Source organism: Dipodomys merriami, unplaced genomic scaffold, assembly GCF_024711535.1.
Source record: "Dipodomys merriami isolate MVZ:Mamm:240054 unplaced genomic scaffold, mDipMer1.0.p SCAF_20, whole genome shotgun sequence".
NCBI lineage: Eukaryota > Metazoa > Chordata > Mammalia > Rodentia > Heteromyidae > Dipodomys > Dipodomys merriami.
In genome coordinates, this window is record NW_027203382.1 from 28,559,975 (window position 1) to 28,581,611 (window position 21,637).

Genomic DNA, 21,637 nt, shown 5'->3' on the forward strand with positions numbered 1-21,637 from the left:
GATCTTCATTACTATTACATATTCCTTTATATCCCACATTCAGTTTTAAGGAGCAGGAATGATGATTATATCCCATTCATCTGTATATCCTTCAAAAAATATGTTCTTTGAGCTAGGAAGGTGGCTCAGTGGTAGTGTGCTTGTCTAGCATGCATGAAGCCTGGGTTCGATTCCTCAGTGCCATATACACAGAAAAAGTGGGAAGTGGTGCTGTGGCTCAAGTGGTAGAGCGCTAGCCGTGAGCACGGAGCAGCTCAAGGACAGTGCCAGGCGCAGAGTTCAAGCTCCAGGACCAGCAAAAAAAAAATTTTTTTTCTTTGTATATACGAAAAACTTCACATATGTATTTAGAGGTGAGGCCTAGTTTCCAAAAGTGAAATCAGAAAATATGTAATTTACTGTTGATTTTTTTTTTGTATGTTATATCCTTCATTCTATATCAGTACAAACAGATTTTCTTTTGTTGCATAAAAATACTAAGTGGAGAAACTTGTGGACACTATTTTTTTTTTTTTTTAATTTTTCCATTGACTAAATTGTAGTTAGCCATTGTGCATGCCTAGTTCACACTAGAAAAATTTTGGCAGTTTAAATTCTTTATTTTCATTTTTGCTGTTGTCTGACTTGTTACATTAATGAAGTCTGGATTGATTCATAGTCCCATGGTTTATTTATTGTCTGTGAAGGATATTTTCTTCTGGACGATACTAAGGCTTGAACTCAAGGCCTTATGTTTGTATCACCATGCCTGCCCTATTGGTTGAGGTAGGGTCTCTATATCCTAGGCTGCTCTAATTTTTTTGGGAGGGTCCAGTTGTGGGGCCTGAACTCTGGGCCTGGGTGCTGTCCCTCAAGGCTAGTACTCTACCAATGTTCAGTCATGATCCTCTGCGAGTGTAGTACCATCCTGTCACACTGGGCACTCAGTAGGGTCTCTGCCTTTGGGAGAGTAGGCACCCAAAAGGACAGTAGCCAACTTGTCTCCCATCTTTTTTTTGGTCTGGTCATGGGGCCTGAATTCTGGGCCTGGGCGCTGTCCCTCAGCTCTTCAGCTCAAGGCTAGCGCTCTACCACTTGAGCCACAGCGCCACTTCGGCTTTTTTCTTTTTGCTTATGTGTTGCTGAGGAATCGAACCCAGGGCTTCATGCATGCAGTGCAAGTGCTCTACCACTGAGCCACCTGCCCAGCCCCTCAATTTGCTAATTTTTGTTATGTTTATCAATAGAATTTTTCATACAACTACCTCTTACTGGATTCTTTCTCTAAAACTATTAAAATATGGCTAGAATATTATACTTACGATACTCTTAAATAATTAATATTGTTAAATATTTCCTTAGGAAAATGTTCTGCCGCTGCCCTAGATGTTCTTGCAAATGTGTATCGTGATGAGCTACTGCCACATATTTTGCCACTTTTGAAAGAATTACTTTTCCACCATGAGTGGGTTGTGAAAGAATCAGGCATCCTGGTTTTAGGAGCAATTGCTGAAGGTAAGTCCAGTTCGAATACTAAAGTTGTTGATGGGGGCTAATAAGAATAGGTTACTCCAAAGAACTATTGCTTAACAAGCAAAGTCTTCACTCTGAATTCAAATACTATATTGATTTCCCTCTTATAATGCAAGTATGGGATAAACAAGACTGTCATCTTAATTAACCTTAAAAAGAATGAATAAATCCAAATGCTACCTTAGGAAAATTTCTACCATGAACCAATTTTATTATTTATTTTGTCAGTCATGGGGCTTGAACTCAGCTTGAACTGCTGTCCCTGAGTTTTTTCACTCAAGGCTAGTACCACTTGTGCCACAGTGCTACTTCCTGTTTTCTGGTGGTTAATTGGAGATGAGAGTCTCACGGCCTTTGCTGCCAAGGTTGGCTTCAAACCCCAATCCTCATATCTCAGCCTCCTGGGTAGCTAGATTACAGGCATAAACCACCAGCACCCAGCTACTATGAACCATTTTAACTCATATTAAGCTGCTTGTCCCAGCCAGATGTATTTGTTAGACAGAAGAGATCAGAATAGATAACTGATATGTGAACCATCCCTGACAGAAAATAGTTTTATTCCCTTGGTTAGTTCAGGAAACACAATGCAAGAGTGTCACTATGCTCTTTATAAAGGGTTATTATTCATCCTGCATTTTATTGGCATTTTTGAACATTTTGTAGTGAAGGTAAAGGTGTCCTGACCTTACTATAGAAGGAAAACAGTTAAGTCTAATTTCAATTACTCTTCAATTTTGGTACCAGTTATTTTCATGTATTTATAGATATGGGGATATACTGAATATTTTTCATAGATGTATATGTCGTTTTTGTATTCAGTGAAACCGTTGTGTTTTAGCTATATTTAGCACCTTTGGAAGATGTCTGTCATTTTACTTTTTACAGGTTGCATGCAAGGCATGATTCCATATCTACCTGAGCTCATTCCTCACCTTATTCAGTGCCTCTCTGATAAAAAGGCTCTTGTACGTTCAATAACATGCTGGACTCTTAGCCGCTATGCACATTGGGTAGTCAGCCAGCCACCGGATACTTATCTGAAGCCATTAATGACAGAATTGCTAAAACGTATCCTGGATAGCAACAAGAGAGTACAAGAAGCTGCCTGCAGGTGGGACAAATTGATAACACTGTTCAATATGAGAATTGGTAATTCAGTGAAAGACTAATCTCCATTCTGGTACAATGTTGATAATAAGCCATTATTGAAATATTCTTTAACAAAATTTGCCACCTATGAAAGGATGATTAATATTCTATGCTTTTGTTGATGAAGTTTTTTCAGGAGTGAACTGTAATTTACACATTAGCATATTCTGTACATTTTCATTGATTGGAAAGTTGTTTATAGCTTTTGGTAACTTACAATGTTACTCCTAACTACACATCAGCCTTTACATTCTTCCTCTGCTCATTCTTTTTCTGCTCAGTGAACATAACAATAGAATTAGCTTTTATCTCAGACAAAAGAGAATGACAATGTTTGAACAAATACACATCCTTAGTCTGTAGTTCCACTACAAGCTCCACAGAAAGTACTACAGACCTATGTTTTGTCATTTTCTACTAAGCATTTTGGTGCTTAGAGAATTTGTACCAGAAGCCATTCTTTAGGGTAGTTTTGAGGCTATTCCTTTTTGTATCAGACTTATAGTTGCTTTCATTACTGCAAGTAGTTGTTCCTTGGAGCAAGTTGTTTGTTTTTTGGTTGTTTTGTTTTTTTTGTTGCTCATGGAGCCTGAACTCTGGGCCTGGGCGCTGTCCCTCGGCTCTTCAGCTCAAGGCTAGCACTCTACCACTTGAGCCAAAGCGCCACGTCCGCCTTTTTTTTTTGCTTATGTGGTACTGAGAAATCAAAGCATGCAAGGCAAGCACTCTACCACTGAGCTACCTTTCCAACTGGAGCAAGTTTTTATATTCTGAAAAGGCCTACTACTTTCTATAACCCTTTTTCAAACTGGCTTTACCTTTTACCATTGGCTTGAAATCGAGGCTTCTGCTCTTGCTCAGCAACTATGGATTGATTGACTTTTTTACTGGGAATAATTAACCTTTGAAAAGAGGGAAAATAAATTTCAGTTGGACCTTACAGGATCTGAAGCAGTAATAGCAAGAAGAGTTACAATTTTTTAATAAGGTGAGAGAAAGTTGAGCAAGAAAATTATGGTGATTGATAACACTAAATATTTGTTTAATATTGGGAGGATATATATTGCTTTGTTTTCTGTAGTTTATTCAGTAGTTCAAAATTTCTATTTCCTGCTAATTGTTAGGCATATAATAAATTTGAGGGTGTCATCTTGAAATGTAATGACTAGTAAGAAATACTAAAGAACTGTGTATACCATTGTAATTTATGGTAAGGGTATGAAGAAAATGAACAGAGGGTTCAGAATGTTAATGGATAGGATTTTAATTTGGCTTAAGCCTGTCAGTTTCAGAACATGCCAAATTGGGTAGAAGGAAATATATAAACATATTCTGGAAATTAAGAACTAGAAGAGTCACAAAACTTTTATTATTTGTCTGAATAGTCATACATAGCACTTTTATAGTAACAAATGGATTGTGCGCTGACGCCTGATATAACATCTAAGGAGTGCGTGAATCTGATGTGTTCCCAATTATCTTGGACAGTAAACATCAGAATGTTTTTGTTGTTTTGAAAGCCTTTTATGCATGTTGAAGGTAAGATGTAAAATGGAATATAGCTGGTCTAATTCTGTTTCATAATTTACAACAGTCAAAACTCCCTAAGAATGGGTACATGCTGTTTTCTCAGCACTCTGACCTTATAGGTAATAAACCACCAAGTAAACTTGCTCCATGAGTAAAGAAGATGACCCAGTAGCATTGTAGTTTTAGGTTTTACCACGTATAACAGCTTGATAGAAAGAAAAGAGTGATAAGAAATGGGAAAAATAAGCATCTGGAGTAATGAGACAAGGAGATGGGCATGATATAAAATATAAGTGACGTTCTATAAACAATAGACTTATTTTGGGTCTCTGTTAACTCTCTTGTACAACAATAAAATATTGCTCTCTTTAAAAAATTTTAGTGCCTTTGCTACACTAGAAGAGGAAGCTTGTACAGAACTTGTTCCTTACCTTGCTTATATACTTGATACCCTGGTCTTCGCATTTAGTAAATACCAGCATAAAAACCTGCTCATCCTCTATGATGCCATAGGAACATTAGCAGATTCAGTGGGACATCATTTAAATAAACCAGTAAGTATCTGTAAACGACTACTATGAAAAAGATGTATATAGCATAACCTAGAAACCATAGATAAAGCATGTTTGTTGAAATAAAAAAGACTTCAAAGTGGTAGAGTGCTTGCCTTGCATACATACATGAGGCCCTAGGTTTGATTCCTCAGCATCACATAAGCAAAAAGAAAAAAAACGGAAGAGGCGCTGTGGCTCAAGTGGTAGAGTGCTAGCCTTGAGCTAAAGAGCTGAGGGATAGCACCCAGGCCCAGAATTCAGGCCCCACAACCGGACCCCCCCCCAAAAAAAAACAAAAAGACTTCAAGAAATATGAACAATTTTTATTACTTTAAAATCTTAGCTGGGCGCTGGTGGCTCATGCCTGTAATCCTAGCTCCTCAGGAGGCTGAGACCACAGTTCAAAGGCAGTACAGGCAGGAAAGTCAGCAAAGTACGTGAGACTCTTATCTCCAACAAACCACCAGAAAACCATAAGCTCAAGTGGTAGAGCACTTGCCTTCTGCTGAAAAGCTTAGGGACATCACATAGACCCAGAGTTCAAGCCCCATGGCTACAAAAACGAAAAATACAGATCTTAGCCAGGCACTTGTGGCTCATGCTTGTAATCCTAGCTACTCAGGAGCTGAAATTTGAAGATCGTGGTTCAAAGCCACCTCAGATGGAAAAGTCCCTGAGATTCTTAGATAAACTACTCAGAAAAAGCCAGAAGTGGCACTGAGGCTCAGGGATAGTACCCAGGACCTGACACACACACACACACACACACACACACACACACACACACACACGAAAATGAACTATACAACTTGTGGGTAGGGCTCGGAGGGAAAAACTAGGAGAGAGCAAGGGAAGGGGTAACATTGTCCAAAAAGAAATACACTCTTTACATAACTGTATCCCCTCTGTACGTCACCTTTGTAATAACAGTAAAAAAGAATTTTTTTTAAAAAAAGCAAACTGACTAATGAAGAGACATCTCTTTTTTTTGGGGGGGGGAAAGGGGGTCCGCTCGTGGGGTCAGAATTCTGGGCCTGGGTGCTGTCCCTCAGCTCTTCAGCTCAAGGCTAGCGCTTTACCACTTGAGCCACAGAGCCACTTCCGGCTTTTTTCTTTTTGCTTATGTGGTGCTGAAGAATCGAATCCAGGGCCTCAGGCATGCAAGGCAAGCGCTCTACCACTGAGCCACCTTCCTAACCCGTCATCTCTCGTTTTTGAGAACTCATTCAGTAGAACTGTTGGTGGGGTGCTAGAGCTGTTGCATACAGTGTTATAAAGTCTGAGACTCTTAAAGCCAAGTCTTTTTGTATTTCTGTTTGCGTGTCTTTTCATATTACTACCTGAACCTGTAGAATGATTTGACATTAAATGTATATGCACTCACATAAGAGTAGCAAGTATATTCCCAAATGGTAAAATAAGTGCATGGGCCAGGCACCAGCAACTCATGCCTGTAACCCTAGCTAGGAAGCTGTGATCTGAGAATTGAAATTCAAAACCAACTATAGACAGTAAAGTTCATGAGATTCTTAATAAACACCAAAAATCCAGAAATAGAGCTATGACCCAAGCAGTAGAATGGTACCTTTGAGAAAAAAGCTGGGGAACAGTACCCAAACCCTGAGTTCAAGGCCCAGGACTAACACACTCACCAAGTATATGCCTAGTCTAGAAATTATAACAGCATCTGAAGTGAATTCACCAACACTTCCCAAAGTGACTTGAGGAAACCATATAACAAGATTTTATACTCTGGATTTCTTAATTCTAAGTGCATTTGAATCTACCATTTCAAAAACATTAGCTTTTGGATACACCCTAGACATTTTGCTTTCTCTTCAGAATGCATGATTTATGGGGAAATACACTAAACAATTATACTAAATATATAAGTGACATTAGAATTTTAATGTAATTCACAATTTTATGCTGAAAAAATGGCTTAAATATAACTATGAAAAGTCCTAAATTGTATTTATCCTTAAAATTTTGTGTCAGTTTATAGGTTTGTTTGAAGGATAGGCTGTGTTTTTAAAGTATATACTGCTTGTTTACACTGCTACACTTGGTTTTGTGGATTATTCTGTTAAAATACCATGTACTTTACATGGTATTTTTACAGCCATTTTACATGTAACAAATAAAAAGAAAATCTGTCACTGGAGAATAAAACTTACAGAGGGGGGGCTGGGAAGGTGGCTCAGTGGTAGAGCGCTTGCCTTGCATGCATGAAGCCCTGGGTTCAATTCCTCAGCACCACATAAGCAGGGGAAAAAAAGTGGGAAGTGGTGCTGTGGCTCAAGTGGTAGAGCGCTAGCCTTGAGCTGAAGAGCTGAGGGACAGCGCCCAGGCCCAGAGTTCAGGCCCACGACCAGACCCCCCCCCCAAAAAAAAAAATTTAAAAACTTACAGATATTCTTTTATTGTGATTTAACAAGTAGTACATTTTGATGTAGTGACATAGTTTCAAAAAATATCAAATGACTTTAAAACAAAGGTCATGTAGATTGTTGTATTTATTTATTTCTGTATTAGGACTTGAACTCAGGAATTGGCACTTTTCCTAACTTTTTCACTCAAGTCTTGCACTCCACCACTTGAGCCACATTTCAGCATCCAGCTTTTTGCTGGTTAATTAGCAGTAAGAGTCTCAAGTGTGTGTATGCAGGCTGCTTTCAAACCTCAGACCTTAGATCTCAGCTTCTTGAGTAACTAGGATTACAGGTGTGAGCCACTGCTACCTGGCTAGGTCATATAAACTAAAGGTAGACAGAGCAATTTTTACTTACTTTTGATGGTACTAAGGACTTTGCACTTGTTAGATGGGCACTTTACCACTTGAGCCAGGCTTCCACCTCAGGACAGGGAAATTTTAGAAGGGACTGAAAAGCAAAGAATGGGTCTTTCTATGCTTTCTTTAAAAGACTTTTCTACAACTGTTGTAAATGGGTTTTAGTTTTCTTAGATTTAAAATGAACTTCTTTATACTTGAATTTTGTTTCTCACCATTGTAAATAGGAATATATTCAGATGCTAATGCCTCCACTCATCCAGAAATGGAACATGTTAAAGGATGAAGATAAAGATCTTTTCCCTTTACTTGAGGTATTGTAATCTACTGATACTTACTTAAGCTGGTGCATATTTTGTCAAAAACATGTCTTCTATTCCAAAATGGGTGTATATAATAATAATTAAGTCTATATTCAGAAACCTTTCTTTTTAAATATTGAATAAGTACTTATGGCTTATTTTCAGACACATCTATTCTAAGAAAAACTGTTAAGTAGAAAAGGTATACTATGTATGTAGTTTCTTAAAAAGTACATAAAGGATTGTATTATGTGATTTTACTGTCCTCTGCTTATAATGTCTAGTTGCTATTTTAAGCAAAAAATGTTATTTATATGAAATGTAACAAACAAAGCTATCTGAATTGACAGTGATAGGCCAGTCACTTCATCTTTATTTCCCTATTTATTTCAAGGATCACCAATTTATGCTATGGATTGTCCCTAGCCAGAGAAGTGAAACTGAGTTCAAGGGAATAAGAATTGTGGCTCATTTCATTTACTTTATATATGCTGTCCCTTGGTATCTGCCAGGGATTAGTTCTGCCCCTCCCCTATGGGGATACTAAAAGTTCCTTATATATAATAGCATAGTATTTGCATGTCTGTATATCCTAGATTACTACATAATACAATGTAAGTGCCATGTAAATAGTTGCTATACTGTATTGTTTAGAAAAATCTGAATATATTCAGTTTAATTTAAATTTGAGGGGCAAAAAAAAAAAACAACATGAAAAATATCCTTGAGGATAAAATTCACCGTTGAAACTTACATTTTTTTCCCCAATAGATTGTTACTGATTGACAAAATAGTGACACCCAGAGGAGAGGTTTGGAAAGATAAAACCTGCAACTTTAGTAGTAGAAATCAAGCTCATAAAAGAATGACGGCAATCTTTTAGCATAGTTTTGACTATTTTTCATTATCTCAAATATACTCAGAAAATTTAGCATGTGCAATTTATTCTTTCTAGTGCCTATCTTCAGTTGCCACAGCCCTACAGTCTGGCTTTCTTCCCTACTGTGAACCCGTGTATCAGCGTTGTGTAAACCTAGTACAGAAGACTCTTGCTCAAGCCATGGTATTTTTCTGAACATCTTTACTTTCCTAACATTGTTCTAAAGATGGGCATAATATGAATAAATTTTTTAATAATTAAAAGCAAAACATAATTTTTTTTTCAGCTGAACAATGCTCAACCAGATCAATATGAAGCTCCAGATAAAGATTTTATGATCGTGGCTCTTGATTTACTCAGTGGCCTGGCTGAAGGCCTGGGAGGCAACATTGAGCAACTAGTAGCTCGAAGTAACATTCTAACACTAATGTATCAGTGCATGCAGGTAAGCCATGTAAGATTAAAATTAACTGAAACCTTATTCTTTGTATCATATTGGAGTTAATTTCTTCTTTTTCTTGTAGGATAAAATGCCAGAAGTTCGACAGAGTTCCTTTGCCCTATTAGGTGACCTGACTAAAGCTTGCTTTCAGCATGTTAAGCCTTGTATAGGTATGAGTATTTTTCAATATGGTTATTAAAAGTTATTTTTGTATCTCATTTCTAGCTAAATTTTATAGAGTTCTAACATTGATAGAGGTACACTTACGAGTGTACATTTTACTGCTGGTTAAAGTTGCTGTGATTGAAACAAGCAGGATGTTTGGGGTCCTGAGCTCCTGAACTTACTATCTCTTTAGTAGCCCTTCAGGCCCTGCTGTGTGACTGGAGGGAAGTTTCTAGTATAGCACATGCTCACTACGGGGAACCTTGGTACTGTATGCCAGCTCCTTTTTAGTAGAAGTACCCAGAAATAGTAATGGCCAAATTTTCTTTACTATACCAGCATTCACTTTCAAATATGTTGGGAAGCCTCAAGTACCACTTTTTAAGAAAACTATTTGATTCTGCTTTAGAATTATCTTGGCTTTTTATGAAGACAATAAAGAAATTCCTTAGATATTATAACCTGAATTTCCAGGAGTTAAATGTTCTGAGGGGTATTAGGATATACAAGAACAATGTAATATGTCAACATGTTGTTGTAATTGTTTTTATTTTATTTAAACATTAATTACACACTGACATAAATGATTTTTCATTTGATAGAATTATGCTTTTGAATAGGAACTGAATTTCTAGATTATTGTTTTCCTTTTGTGCTTGTCCTACGGCTTGAACTCAGGTCCTGGTCTCTGTCCTTCTACAAACTTTGAGCCACAACTCCATCTCTAGCTTTTTTGGTAGTTGGAGATAAGAGTCTCAATAATTTTCTTGCCCAGGCTGGCTTCAAACCATACTTCTCAGGTCTCAGCTGCCTGAATAGCTAGAATTACAAGCATGAGCCACCACTACCCAGCTGAATTTCTGCATTATAAATAGTAACATTAACAATGATACATAAGAGCCGTTAAGTTTTAGGCCTAACTGTTCTGGATTCTTAAGTTATGGCAACCCAGTCATAAAAACATTTACAACCTATCATTTTTAAGCTTAAATAAACTTACACAAAAATATTTTTAATATTTATACAAAATTACTATATTAAACATACAGAAATAGGAAAAAGTATGACAAACCTTCCATAACCCAATTTCAGCTTATTAATATATGTTAATCATATCATCCAGACAAAAAAACCTTCTTTGTATTTCTGAACATATCTCCAAATGTCTTACTAATAAGTGTTTTTTGCTACTAACAGGATTCTTTGTCTTTAAAGGTTTCCCATATTCTGGATTTTTACTGATTACATGTGTGGTGTAATTTAACAGATTCCTTAATCCTTTATATTTACTATACATTGGCAGTTAAGCCTAAAATGAGTATTAGCAACATTCCACTTTTGTTCTTTTCTAAAGAATTACAATTTTTTGTATACTTTTTTTTCCCTGGTACTGGCTTTTTAACTCTTGGCCCTTAAACTTAATAGGGAAGCTCTCTACCACATGAGCTACCTCCTTTTTGCTGGGAGTTCAGATAGGTTATTGTTCTTTTGCCTAGCTGCACCGGCAATCCTACCTAAACCCTCCATATAGCTAGAATTATAAATCTGAACACCACACCAGGCTTGTCTTTTAAAATAGGGTCTCACTAACTTTTTTACCCATGCTGGGCCTGAATCTCCATTAGTTCTCTCTCTTTTTTTTTTTTTTTTTTGGGTCCGGTCGTAGGGCCTGAACTCTGGGCCTGGGCGCTGTTCCTCAACTCTTCAGCTCAAGGCTAGCGCTCTACCACTTGAGCCACAGCGCCACTTCCAGCTTTTTTTCTTTTTGCTTATGTGATGTTGGGGAATCGAACCCAGGGCCTCATGCATGCAAGGCAAGCACTCTACCACTGAGCCACCTTCCCAGCCCCCATTTTTCTCATCTCTGCTTCCTTTAGAGTTGGAATTGTAGACACTGGTAGTTTAGTGTACTTCGTTAAAAGGATACACAGCGTTTATTAGTCTTTATTTGTTTATTTTAAAATTACCAGTGATGATTATTGTCTGGATTAGTAGGTCGTAAGTGGGGAGGCAGTTTTGCTCTCTGAGAAATATTTGCCAATATCTGGAGACAATTTGTTTGACATAGGGAAGGAGCTACTAATATTCAACAAGTAGTGGGGAAAGTATGTTGCCAAATGTCCTATAATATTTGAGCTAGAGGGCTGGGAAGGTGGCTCAGTGGTAGAGCGCTTGCCTTGCATGCCTGAGGCCCTGGGTTCAATTCCTCAGCACCACATAAGCAAAAAGAAAAAAGCCGGAAGTGGCGCTGTGGCTCAAGTGGTAGAGTGCTAGCCTTGAGCTGAAGAGCTGAGGGACAGCGCCCAGGCCCAGAGTTCAGGCCCCATGACCAGACCAAAAAAAAAAAATATTTGAGCTAGAAACCCTAGAATGTAAAAAAAAGAAAGAAAAGAAAAGAAACCCTAGAATGTATCCTTTTACCCACAGCAAATAATGTCACCCAAACTAATATTGCAGAGATTGACAGAAGCCCAGGCTAAATAGACATTTTTTGATCTGCTTCTTACACTTTAACAGAATACCACAGACCAGGAAAATTAAAAAAAAAAAAAAAAAAACAAAGTTATTTGGCTTATGGTTTGCAGTCTAGCAAGTTAAGATCAGAGGCCACATCTTCTTCCTGGTCTTCTTCCTGCATCCTAACATGGCAAAAAGGGTACACACAGGGCCCTGGTCATCTTCATCTTTTCATCAGAAATTTACTGTAGAGATATTGATGATGACAAAGTCATAAAACTCACGAGTTTTGGAGGTGACCTTCAGACCATAGCAATCTACTAATTACTAAAGGTTAAATGTATAGTATTCAGTTCATTTAAGAGAAAACTTAAAGTAATTTTGCATATCAATGTTGTTGCCCTGAGATACAAATCTTATGAGATACAGAACGACTTTTCTTTCTGGTTATATGCCAGATTTTTTAAAAAGAAAAGTTGATTTCCTATCCTCATCCAGAGGTGTGTTTCAGAGGTTAATGCATACTGCTAGTAATAGCTGTCAAGTTGGCTTCTGAGTTCTTTTTGCTATGATAATTTAGCCTGGGTTTGTGCACATTTAGGAAACATTTTCTCTTGAGACCACATTTCTTTTTTCTTTTTTTCTTGCCGACCCTGGAGATTGAACTATGGGCCCAGATGCTGCCCCTGAGCACCTCAAGGCTAGTACTTTTCCATTTGAGCCACAGTGCCACTTCCAGCCCAGACTTTCCTGCCCAGGCTGGCTTTGAACCACAATCCTAGATCTCATCCTCCTGAGTAGCTAGGATTATAGGCTTGAGCCTCCAGCTCCTGGCTGGGACTGAATTTCTTTTCATGGAAAGTTAAATTTAGAGACTACAGTGAGTGCTAGAATGAACATTACTTCAAAAACTATGGCCAATAGTTTTTAAAAATGTTTTTCTATGTAAAGAGCTAGTTTTGAGGATAATTCAGTTTCTTTAAATTGAGTTTGAACTTTCCTTACTCTGATGAGAAGTTATTCTATCTAAAGATACCTAATGTATATTAAAATTTGTTTCTTGATCTACTCTGCTTGATGTAAAAATTTGGTGAGATATTGCCTTGATCAAGAGCATTGATATTCAAAGACAACCTGGGCAAAAGTTAGCAACACCCCATCTCAACCAGTAAGCTGCAAGTGTTTTGGTACACATTGTTATTTCCAACAGCATGGGAAATATAAATAGGATAATCACCAGACACTAGTAGCTCACGCCTGTAATCCTAGCTACTCAGGAGGCTAAGATCTGAGGGTCATGGTTCAAAGCCAGCCCGTGAGACTCTTATCTCCAATAAACCACTAGAAAATCGGAAGTGGGGCTGTGGCGCAAGCGGTAGAGCACTTGCTTTGAGCTGAAGAACACAGGGACAGCACCCAAGCCCCACAACCAACCAAAAAAAAAATAGAACAAGTACAGGACAGTTTAAGCAAAAACACCAGCTCTGTTCAAAAACTTCTATGATGTTAGGGGAATGAACCCCTTGAGTATTCAAATGTTTTTTTTTGTTTTTTTTCCTTTCATGCAATTGTTTCTATCATATTTATAAGATGATTTCTTTGTTACTTTGTATGTCCCTCCCCCACAGTATAACCCATACTTTCACTGTATTTGATGTTGATATAATTTGTGGAGGGGAATGGAAAAAAAAAATCGTTTAACTAGGGATACAGGTGGACCCATTGCAACAAGGAGATGTACAAATTGTTATGTTGAAAAACGAACTTAACAACTTTGGTGGGGGGGTGGGAGGAGGATCGGTAGGGGGAGGGGAAGAGTATGGGAAGGGATGGGAAAGGGAAACAACAACGAGGAGGCAACAATGCTTGATAAGAAATGTACTCGTTATCTGGCCCATGTAATTGTAACTCCTGTACAGTATTCTCACAATAAAAAAAAAAAACTTCTAAGAAAAGCAAAAAGGGATAGGCACATAGATCAAGTGGTAAAGGCCCTAAGGTCAAACCACTGTTTTTAAATTATTATTATAAAGATGTTGTACAGTGATGTTAAAATTACATAACAGTGCTACATAAGTCATAAGTGATGAGTATATTTCTTTTTGAACAATGTCACCTCTTCTCTGCTCTTGCCTAGTTTTTTCCTATCATCCCCACCCACAATTTGTGTAGTTCATTTTAACAGTGTCTAATGAATACCACTGCTGCATTTGTTCACTCTGTCGCTCTATTTCTACGCTCCCCCTTCCCCTCCCAAAGATAGCTAAACAAATAAGATGAAAACAAAAACAGCAACAAAGAAACTCTTGTTTACATTTCCTGAAGTTTATTTCCATAAATAATTATCTTATATGCTCAGGTGTACATAGGCATTGTGCCTATCTGTGTTTCTCTACTAAGAATATCCTCCTTGGGCTGGGAAGGTGGCTCAGTGGTAGAGTGCTTGCCTTGCATGCATGAGGCCCTAGGTTCAATTCCTCAGCACCACATAAGCAAAAAGAAAAAAGCCGGAAGTGGTGCTGTGGCTCAAGTGGTAGAGTGCTAGCCTTGAGCTGAAGAGCTGAGGGACAGCGCTCAGGCCCAGAGTTCAGGCCCCACGACTGGACCCCAAAAAAAAAAAAAAAAAGAATATCCTCCTTTGGTTTCACTGTGTGAATGCCTAAAATCCTATATAATTTATCATGTCCCAGTATATTTAAGATCTAGCTTGTGCAAATGAGAGAAAATAAGAACCATTTGTGCCTCTGAGCTTGGCTTACCTCTAGATTTGTTCTAGGTCCATCCATTTCCCTGCAGATGACATTATTCTTTCTAATGGCTGTGTAAAATTCCATTGTGTATAAGTACTACTTTTTTTTGGGGGGGGGAGGTCAGTCCTGCGGTTTGAACTCAGGGCTTGAACTCAGCCTGAGCCCTGCCCCTGAGCTGCTTTTGTCCAAGGCTAGCACTCTACCACTTGAGCCACAGCTCTACTTCCAGCTTTTTCTGTGTATGTGGTACTGAGGAATTGAACCTGGGGCTTCATGCATGCTAGGCAAGCATTCTACCATTAGGTCACATTCCCAGCCCCTGGTTCTGAAGTTTTAATTTAGGGCTACACTGCTAGGCAGATACTTTCCCTAGCCCTCATCAGTTTTATAATGGTATTGCAGTGATTGTTATTTAATCAAGTTTATTATTTCTTGCCTATATTTCTTCCTAATAGATTTCCTTTAAAGTTCAGTAGAATGATAGTTAAAATGTCATACATTGTTTTAATTTTTTTTCTTAGCTGATTTCATGCCAATATTGGGAACCAACCTAAATCCAGAGTTCATTTCAGTTTGCAACAATGCCACATGGGCAATTGGAGAAATCTCCATTCAAATGGGTAAGATTTTTTTTTCCCCCTGAAGAGCACAAATACTTAAATGGCTTGAAAAAGTCCTTTTTTTTTTTATTTAAAATCAGTTTTTGTATGTATACATGACTTATGTATGACACAGTTAATAAGAGAAACAAAACGCTTTATTAAGGTTTTAACATTCAATTTTTCTCTTTTATTTCTTTTTGTGGGATGATCTAGGTATAGAGATGCAGCCTTATATTCCTATGGTGTTGCACCAGCTTGTAGAAATCATTAACAGACCCAACACACCAAAGACGTTGTTAGAGAACACAGGTACCATATGACTGAACTGTTATGGTGAAAAGAAAATTAGTTGCCTTATAACTTTTCAATTAAGATGCGTAGAGAAACCAAAGCTAGCTTTAACAAACCCAACTGCTTACTATTTATTTTGGATTTTTACTAATGAATTATTTTAGCTACATTTCACGAGTAGTTTATAGAAATATGAGAAAAACACTTTGTCCCCATTCCCATGTTTCAATACTTCCTAAAAATGATTCTAGCTAAGACAAACATTGAACTATATGAGAGAGTAACTGGGAAGTGAGAAGCATTAAGTTTTTAATCTATAAAAATGTGGCCAAAATACATTGTAATTCAGTGACTGATTGGCTAACAATGACCTGTGTATTATGAAATTTCCTGCAATTGGGAACTTATCTAGGAGGCTTGTTTCTCTTTTGCATTTATAGACAGCATGTTGATATTAAAGAGTACCTTCCATACTATAGAAAACATTTAGGGGTGATTGAGTCCTTTTCTTTCCACCCTCCCCTGATGTTGCTAATGATGAAAGATTTATGTTTTCATTCAGCCACATCCCTTTATGTTCTAAGATAATTTTGAGTCATTTATTCATAGTCAGTAAGAGTCTTGCCAACTACTGGACAAAGATTATTAAGGTTTTCGAAATAAGAAACTTAGTTTTCCTCAGAGACATTTTAATTTGGTATTTTTAAATTATAGTGAGTTTATCCTAATATGATTTAAAATTGATCATGTTTACTGGTATGGAAGGAAGTCTTTTAATTATGAAACGGTTTTCTGACTGATTGGCTGTATGGGTACTGTATGGGTACACAAAGTAAATTAGGTTTTCCTCCTGAAAAATATGAAAGTCTATATGAAATGGTTTTGAAATCTCACCAGATTTTAATCTTTGTATATTGCAGTACCTATACATGACATTCAGATTAGAGACACTTGTCATTATAAAATTTTTGAACCTAAAGAAACCTTCCTATTTATCTTTAAATGTGAATGCATAACTTCAAATAAATGTTGAGTGTATTGTATATGAAAGTTTTTTGTGGGATATCTGCTAGTGAAATTGTTAATGTTGCTTTTTAAAATTGGCTTTATTTATAATATTATACTCCTAGTATGAGTATGTCCTAGGTAAATAATAAAATAGTTGATAATGCCCTACCAGTTGGTATATTGAATCAGAAAAATGCTTGGGATTTACTAGATTACTTTTATAACATGGGTATATAAAATTCTGTTTTCTTTATTCCTTACCCAAAAGAATGGGCTTGTTTGTTGTTTTATTAAAGCCATATGGGTGTTAGCACCTTAATTGCCATTATTACAGTGCTTCATAAAGCCAATTCTGTAGTATGCTGTTATTCTTCTTTTTCTAATTAGTATATCCTGCACTGAACTTTTTCAATGGACCATCATCTGCTTTATCGCATGTTTCATTGGATTGTTCATACTTGCCTGTTTAATGAGAATGTTGCATAGTTTGTGTCTTTTGAACATAGGTTTTCTTTCTCTTGCTTCATATGAATCTGCTGAATTTTTTAGTATTATCTGTGTAGTTTGCTTCAAGTAATCCTTAAACATTTTTCTTTACCCCCACCCCCACCCTTTTTTTATGAAAGGTTAACTTGTAAGTTTTTGAGAGAACACCATTAAAGCACCTCATGGTTTGTTTTCTGTTTGTTCCCTCCCTTTTCCTCCTTCCCTTGTGTATAAATGTATTTATATGTATGTACCTTTGAATTGCAGAATGCAGTTCTGAGTTGGAATTGTTTTAGCTCTTCATAAATTTAAGGATTTCCTGAAATTTTATGGTGAATATATGCTTGTCCACTTCAGAATTTTTAAAAACCAAATTAGTATGCAATTGAGATGTGTTTTCATCTATTTTGTGTTATACCTTTTATAGTAAAGACAAAATTACCTTTTCCTATGGTCCACATGTCACATGTAATAGAGTGGACTAAATTTCCTTTATTTTATTTCACATGGTTTGAAGTGGTTTAAAATTAGTGGACAATTACATAAGTTATCAGGTTTATCAGGATGGGATCTGATGTAGCATAGCAATTTTCAGTCTAGTCAGTGGGTACCATAAATACTTAAAAATCCTAACAGTTGATATTGAAATCAAACAACAAGTGTCCACTAGTTTGAAAATTTTACTTAAAATGTAAACAGCAAACTTTAGACCAGCTTCCTTAGAAAATTTTCAAGGAACAAAATAATTACAAAAAGAAAAACATGTAGGGAAGTAATTCTGAACTGATAGAGATAGATGAGTATTTAAACAAACAATTCACAAATCATATTTACTGATAATTCTTGGGAAAAATTAAATTAATAATAAATTTGTATTAAATTCTGAGCTTTTGGCTGCTTTGAATGAAGATTCTCTAAATCCATTCCTTTTATCATCTTTTTAAACATTTAAATGTTTTTTAAACATTTAACATTTGAATGAGCAAGAAAAGCAATTCATGGTTTTTGGTGTTCTCTCAATCTTTAGAGTTTTTTTTATTCCTTTTGTTTTTCTTTTTCCAAGAGTATGCCATATATGTTGCTGCCCCTTATTTTAGGGGGTGGTAATAAACAGCACTGGTGAAATCTTATGTTTATTATCATACACAAATTCTGTTGGTTTCTGTTTCTGAGTTATTTGTTGTTTTTTCTTTATTTTTTCTCCTTCCCCCTCATTTGCTCATGTCTTGGTTGGCGTTTGGTGGTGTATAACCGTGATTGCGTTACCTTAGCAATAACAATTGGTCGTCTTGGTTACGTTTGTCCTCAAGAGGTGGCCCCCATGCTACAGCAGTTTATAAGACCCTGGTGTGTATTATTCAATCTTTTTTTTTAATTCATTTTTCTTCACTCTTTCTTTCTCTATCTCACTTTTAGATATATTTTCAGTTGGTTACAAAAATCACAATCCTTAATCATTGCCAACCATGTGACTAATCTTGTCCTATCAGGTTTGTGAGGTTTTTCAGTAGCATCGTCATGTATATTTATTTTATGTTGTGGCTAACGACTAATTGATGCATGGGATAAGATTGTCACATGCTTGCTGTGTTAAAAAGCTTGATTATACATAAAGCATTTAAATATCCACCAGAAAAATTAAGATGCATGCAAATACTATAAATTTAGGTTTTTGCATTACGTTTCTGTTTTAGAATTAATTTGGAAACATGGATTGCATTAAATATATGTTTAAACTTATGTATAAAATCTTATTTGCTTGTTAATGTCAGAGTTAAACATCTACACCATAAGTTGTATAGTAATAGTTTATATTGTGGCAGTATATCCTATGTTCTGCTTCTTTCAATTGATAATCTTAATTCAAACCATTTTTAGTGTTTAATGGAATACAAGTTGTAATGCAATTTTTAAAACTAATTTGTTAATTTACTCTTCTTGGCTCAAGCTCATTAATAGTTTAAATGAGAGAGTCAAGTCAGTTGTCTATTTTTATAGATGCAGTTTTTAAAGAAAATATGGCTTGTTAGTGTTTCCACTATGTTGAGATGAGATGGGCCCAACATACAGGAAGTATAAGAAGTGGAAAGTTAAGCTTCCTAAAAACTCTTTAATATAATCATTATACTATGGTGCCTATTCCATTAAATACTGTCTGTTAGTATTGTAATTCACTCTTATTTTTACTTAAATGCTAAACTCAGTTTTATAATTTAATAGGTGTACCTCTTTAAGAAACATAAGAGACAATGAAGAAAAGGATTCAGCATTCCGAGGGATTTGTACCATGATCAGTGTGAATCCCAGTGGTGTAATCCAAGTAAGATCTTCACTAAATTTTGTTTTAACTTAGAATATGTAGAATAATAAAATTATAGAAGAAGAAATATTTTGTGGCCAGAAATACTGAAAAAACTTATTTAATTTACGTTATTTTATTTTATCTACTTGGTTACATATTGTGCTAGTCCTTGGGCATGAACTTAGGGCCTGAGCACTGTTCCTGAGCTTTTTTATTTTTTGCTCATTCTACCACTTAAGCCACAGTTCCATTTCCAGCTTTTTGATGGTTACTTGGAGATAAGACTCTTAGGGACTCTGCTAACCAGGCTGGTTCTGAACCATGATTCTCATATCTCAGCCCCCTAAGTAGCTAGGATTACAGATGTGAGCCACCAATGCGGCTTAAAATATTTATTTAATATCTAGAAATGACAATGCCTGTATCCTAAATCTTTTTGTCATTACATTCAATAACAATAGCACATTGGAAGAGTAAGATTAGATTCTTGTTTGAATTAAGCCAGGCCTTTTTTTCAGCTGTATTAACACCTTAAATACATGGCTGCTATCCATGTTTCTGAATTGGAGGTTAGAGAACCAATCATTACTTTGTGCTACATCTAATAGAAATCAAACCTACAGCAAAACACAATGCTAAGTTAACCATTGAAATTGCTTTACTTTTGAAAGAGGATTGTCTATTCATTTTTTTGTTGTTTCCTAAGTTCATATCATCTTAGACATTTTAGTTATTTAGCCACAGAAATTCATGAGTCCAGTCAAATCTGAATCAGTTGACAAAACAGGACCAGTTGAACTACAATATGTGTACAAAACACAGACTGATTGTAAATTCTTTTTTGGTTGGTTAGTGATTTACCTATCTTTTTTTTTTTTTTTTTTTTTTTTGCCATGCTAGAGTTTGATCTTGTACTTGTTAGGCTAGTGTGATTCTGCTGAGCCATGCCTCAATGCCTGCTTTTCACTGGTGCATACTTCATCAGGTGCATCCTGCCTATTTTATAGGCTTCCCATGTCACTGGGTTCACAGGTGTATACCACCACATCCAGCTTCCCTTCATCGAGCCTCCCTTACATGAGGCTAAATCTCAATAGTTTTCTGCCTGACTAGCCTGGAACTGTGATCCTTGAAATATCAAACTCCTGCATAGCTTAGGATAACAGACTGGAATCATCGTGTCACAATATAGGTTGAGAAAGGTGTCTTGTGAACTTTTCTGCCTAGGCCTCTGACATCTTTTCTGCCTCCCAAGTAGTCCTCTCAGTCTCCCAAGTAGCAAAGATTACAGACTTGAGCCTTTGCCCTTTGGCTTCATTTTAACTTAGAACCAAAAATTTTAGGCAATGTCAGATTTGGAAAGTCTTATTAATATGGCCAGTTTTGTGGCCATATAGGCCTGTAATCCTAGCTACTTGGAAGTTGGAGATTGTGAAGCAGAGATCAGGCTTCACAATTCAAAGCAAGTCCAGGACTCCATCTCAACCAGTGGCTGGATTCCATGGCACATGCTTGTCATCCCATTGACAAAGGAAAGCACAAATAGGTAGGTTGAAGTTCAAGCCAGCCCACACATAAACTCTTACCTTGAAGGTAACCAACACAGATGGGACAGGCTAAGTGGCTTAAGTGGTAGTGTCTGCTTAAGCAAGCAGAATTTCCTTAGTTCAACCTCTAGTACCACCAGAATAAAAAAGAACCCTAATCTTTTGTGGTTTGAATAAACCACAGTTTAAGCAAATGGCATTTTGTTTACTTAAATATTTATATAATGTTCAATATGTTGAATGCTTAATGTTGAATTGTTACTATTTGAGAGTAGAGGTTTTCATTCATGTTGATTGTTTAGGTTAGGTGTTTGTAACTACCTAGGTTTTCTTACAGCTTTTGCTTTAGTTTTTGATGGTCCTAGACTTTGAACTCAGGGCCTAATGCTTACTTACTAGGCAAGTGCTAGAACATGTGTGTCATGCCCTTATCCCTTTTTGCTTTTTCTAGCTTAATCTTTCAAATAGGGTCTTGCTTTGATTTACCAAAGCTGGCTTCAGACTATGATCCTTCTCATTTCCATCTTCTAAGTAGATGGGATTATTTGCATAACCCATCACACTGGCCTTATCCTAATGATTTTTAATGTTTTCTCTTTTTTAGATAAGAGGTTTACATAGGTCATTCACTGAGTTTCTTAAATATGATGCCAATCTAAGATGTGTATGTTTGTTACAGGATTTTATATTTTTTTGTGATGCTGTTGCATCCTGGATTAACCCAAAAGATGACCTCAGAGACATGTTCTGTAAGGTAATTAATAAGTCTCTATAATGTACCAGTATAAAGGACCATTAAAATCCTAGTTGAAGAGCTGGGAAGGTGGATCAGTGGTAGAGCACTTGCCTTGCATGCCTGAGGCCCT

At 36.6% G+C, this 21,637-nt stretch overlaps 1 protein-coding gene across 2 annotated transcripts in view; it reads left to right on the top strand.

Moving 5' to 3' along the window:
- The window catches only part of Tnpo1 (transportin 1), a 90,455-nt gene that overhangs the window by 62,908 nt on the left and 5,910 nt on the right, over positions 1–21,637 (top strand). For both annotated transcript variants that reach the window (XM_070031328.1, XM_070031329.1), the window contains exons 12-23: positions 1,342–1,494; positions 2,401–2,626; positions 4,577–4,748; positions 7,767–7,853; positions 8,797–8,904; positions 9,008–9,166; positions 9,246–9,333; positions 15,057–15,155; positions 15,351–15,446; positions 18,194–18,269; positions 19,143–19,242; positions 21,451–21,525. In XM_070031328.1, the coding sequence (XP_069887429.1) occupies positions 1,342–1,494; positions 2,401–2,626; positions 4,577–4,748; positions 7,767–7,853; positions 8,797–8,904; positions 9,008–9,166; positions 9,246–9,333; positions 15,057–15,155; positions 15,351–15,446; positions 18,194–18,269; positions 19,143–19,242; positions 21,451–21,525 (1,439 nt within the window). The remainder of the gene's footprint in view (positions 1–1,341; positions 1,495–2,400; positions 2,627–4,576; positions 4,749–7,766; positions 7,854–8,796; positions 8,905–9,007; positions 9,167–9,245; positions 9,334–15,056; positions 15,156–15,350; positions 15,447–18,193; positions 18,270–19,142; positions 19,243–21,450; positions 21,526–21,637) is intronic.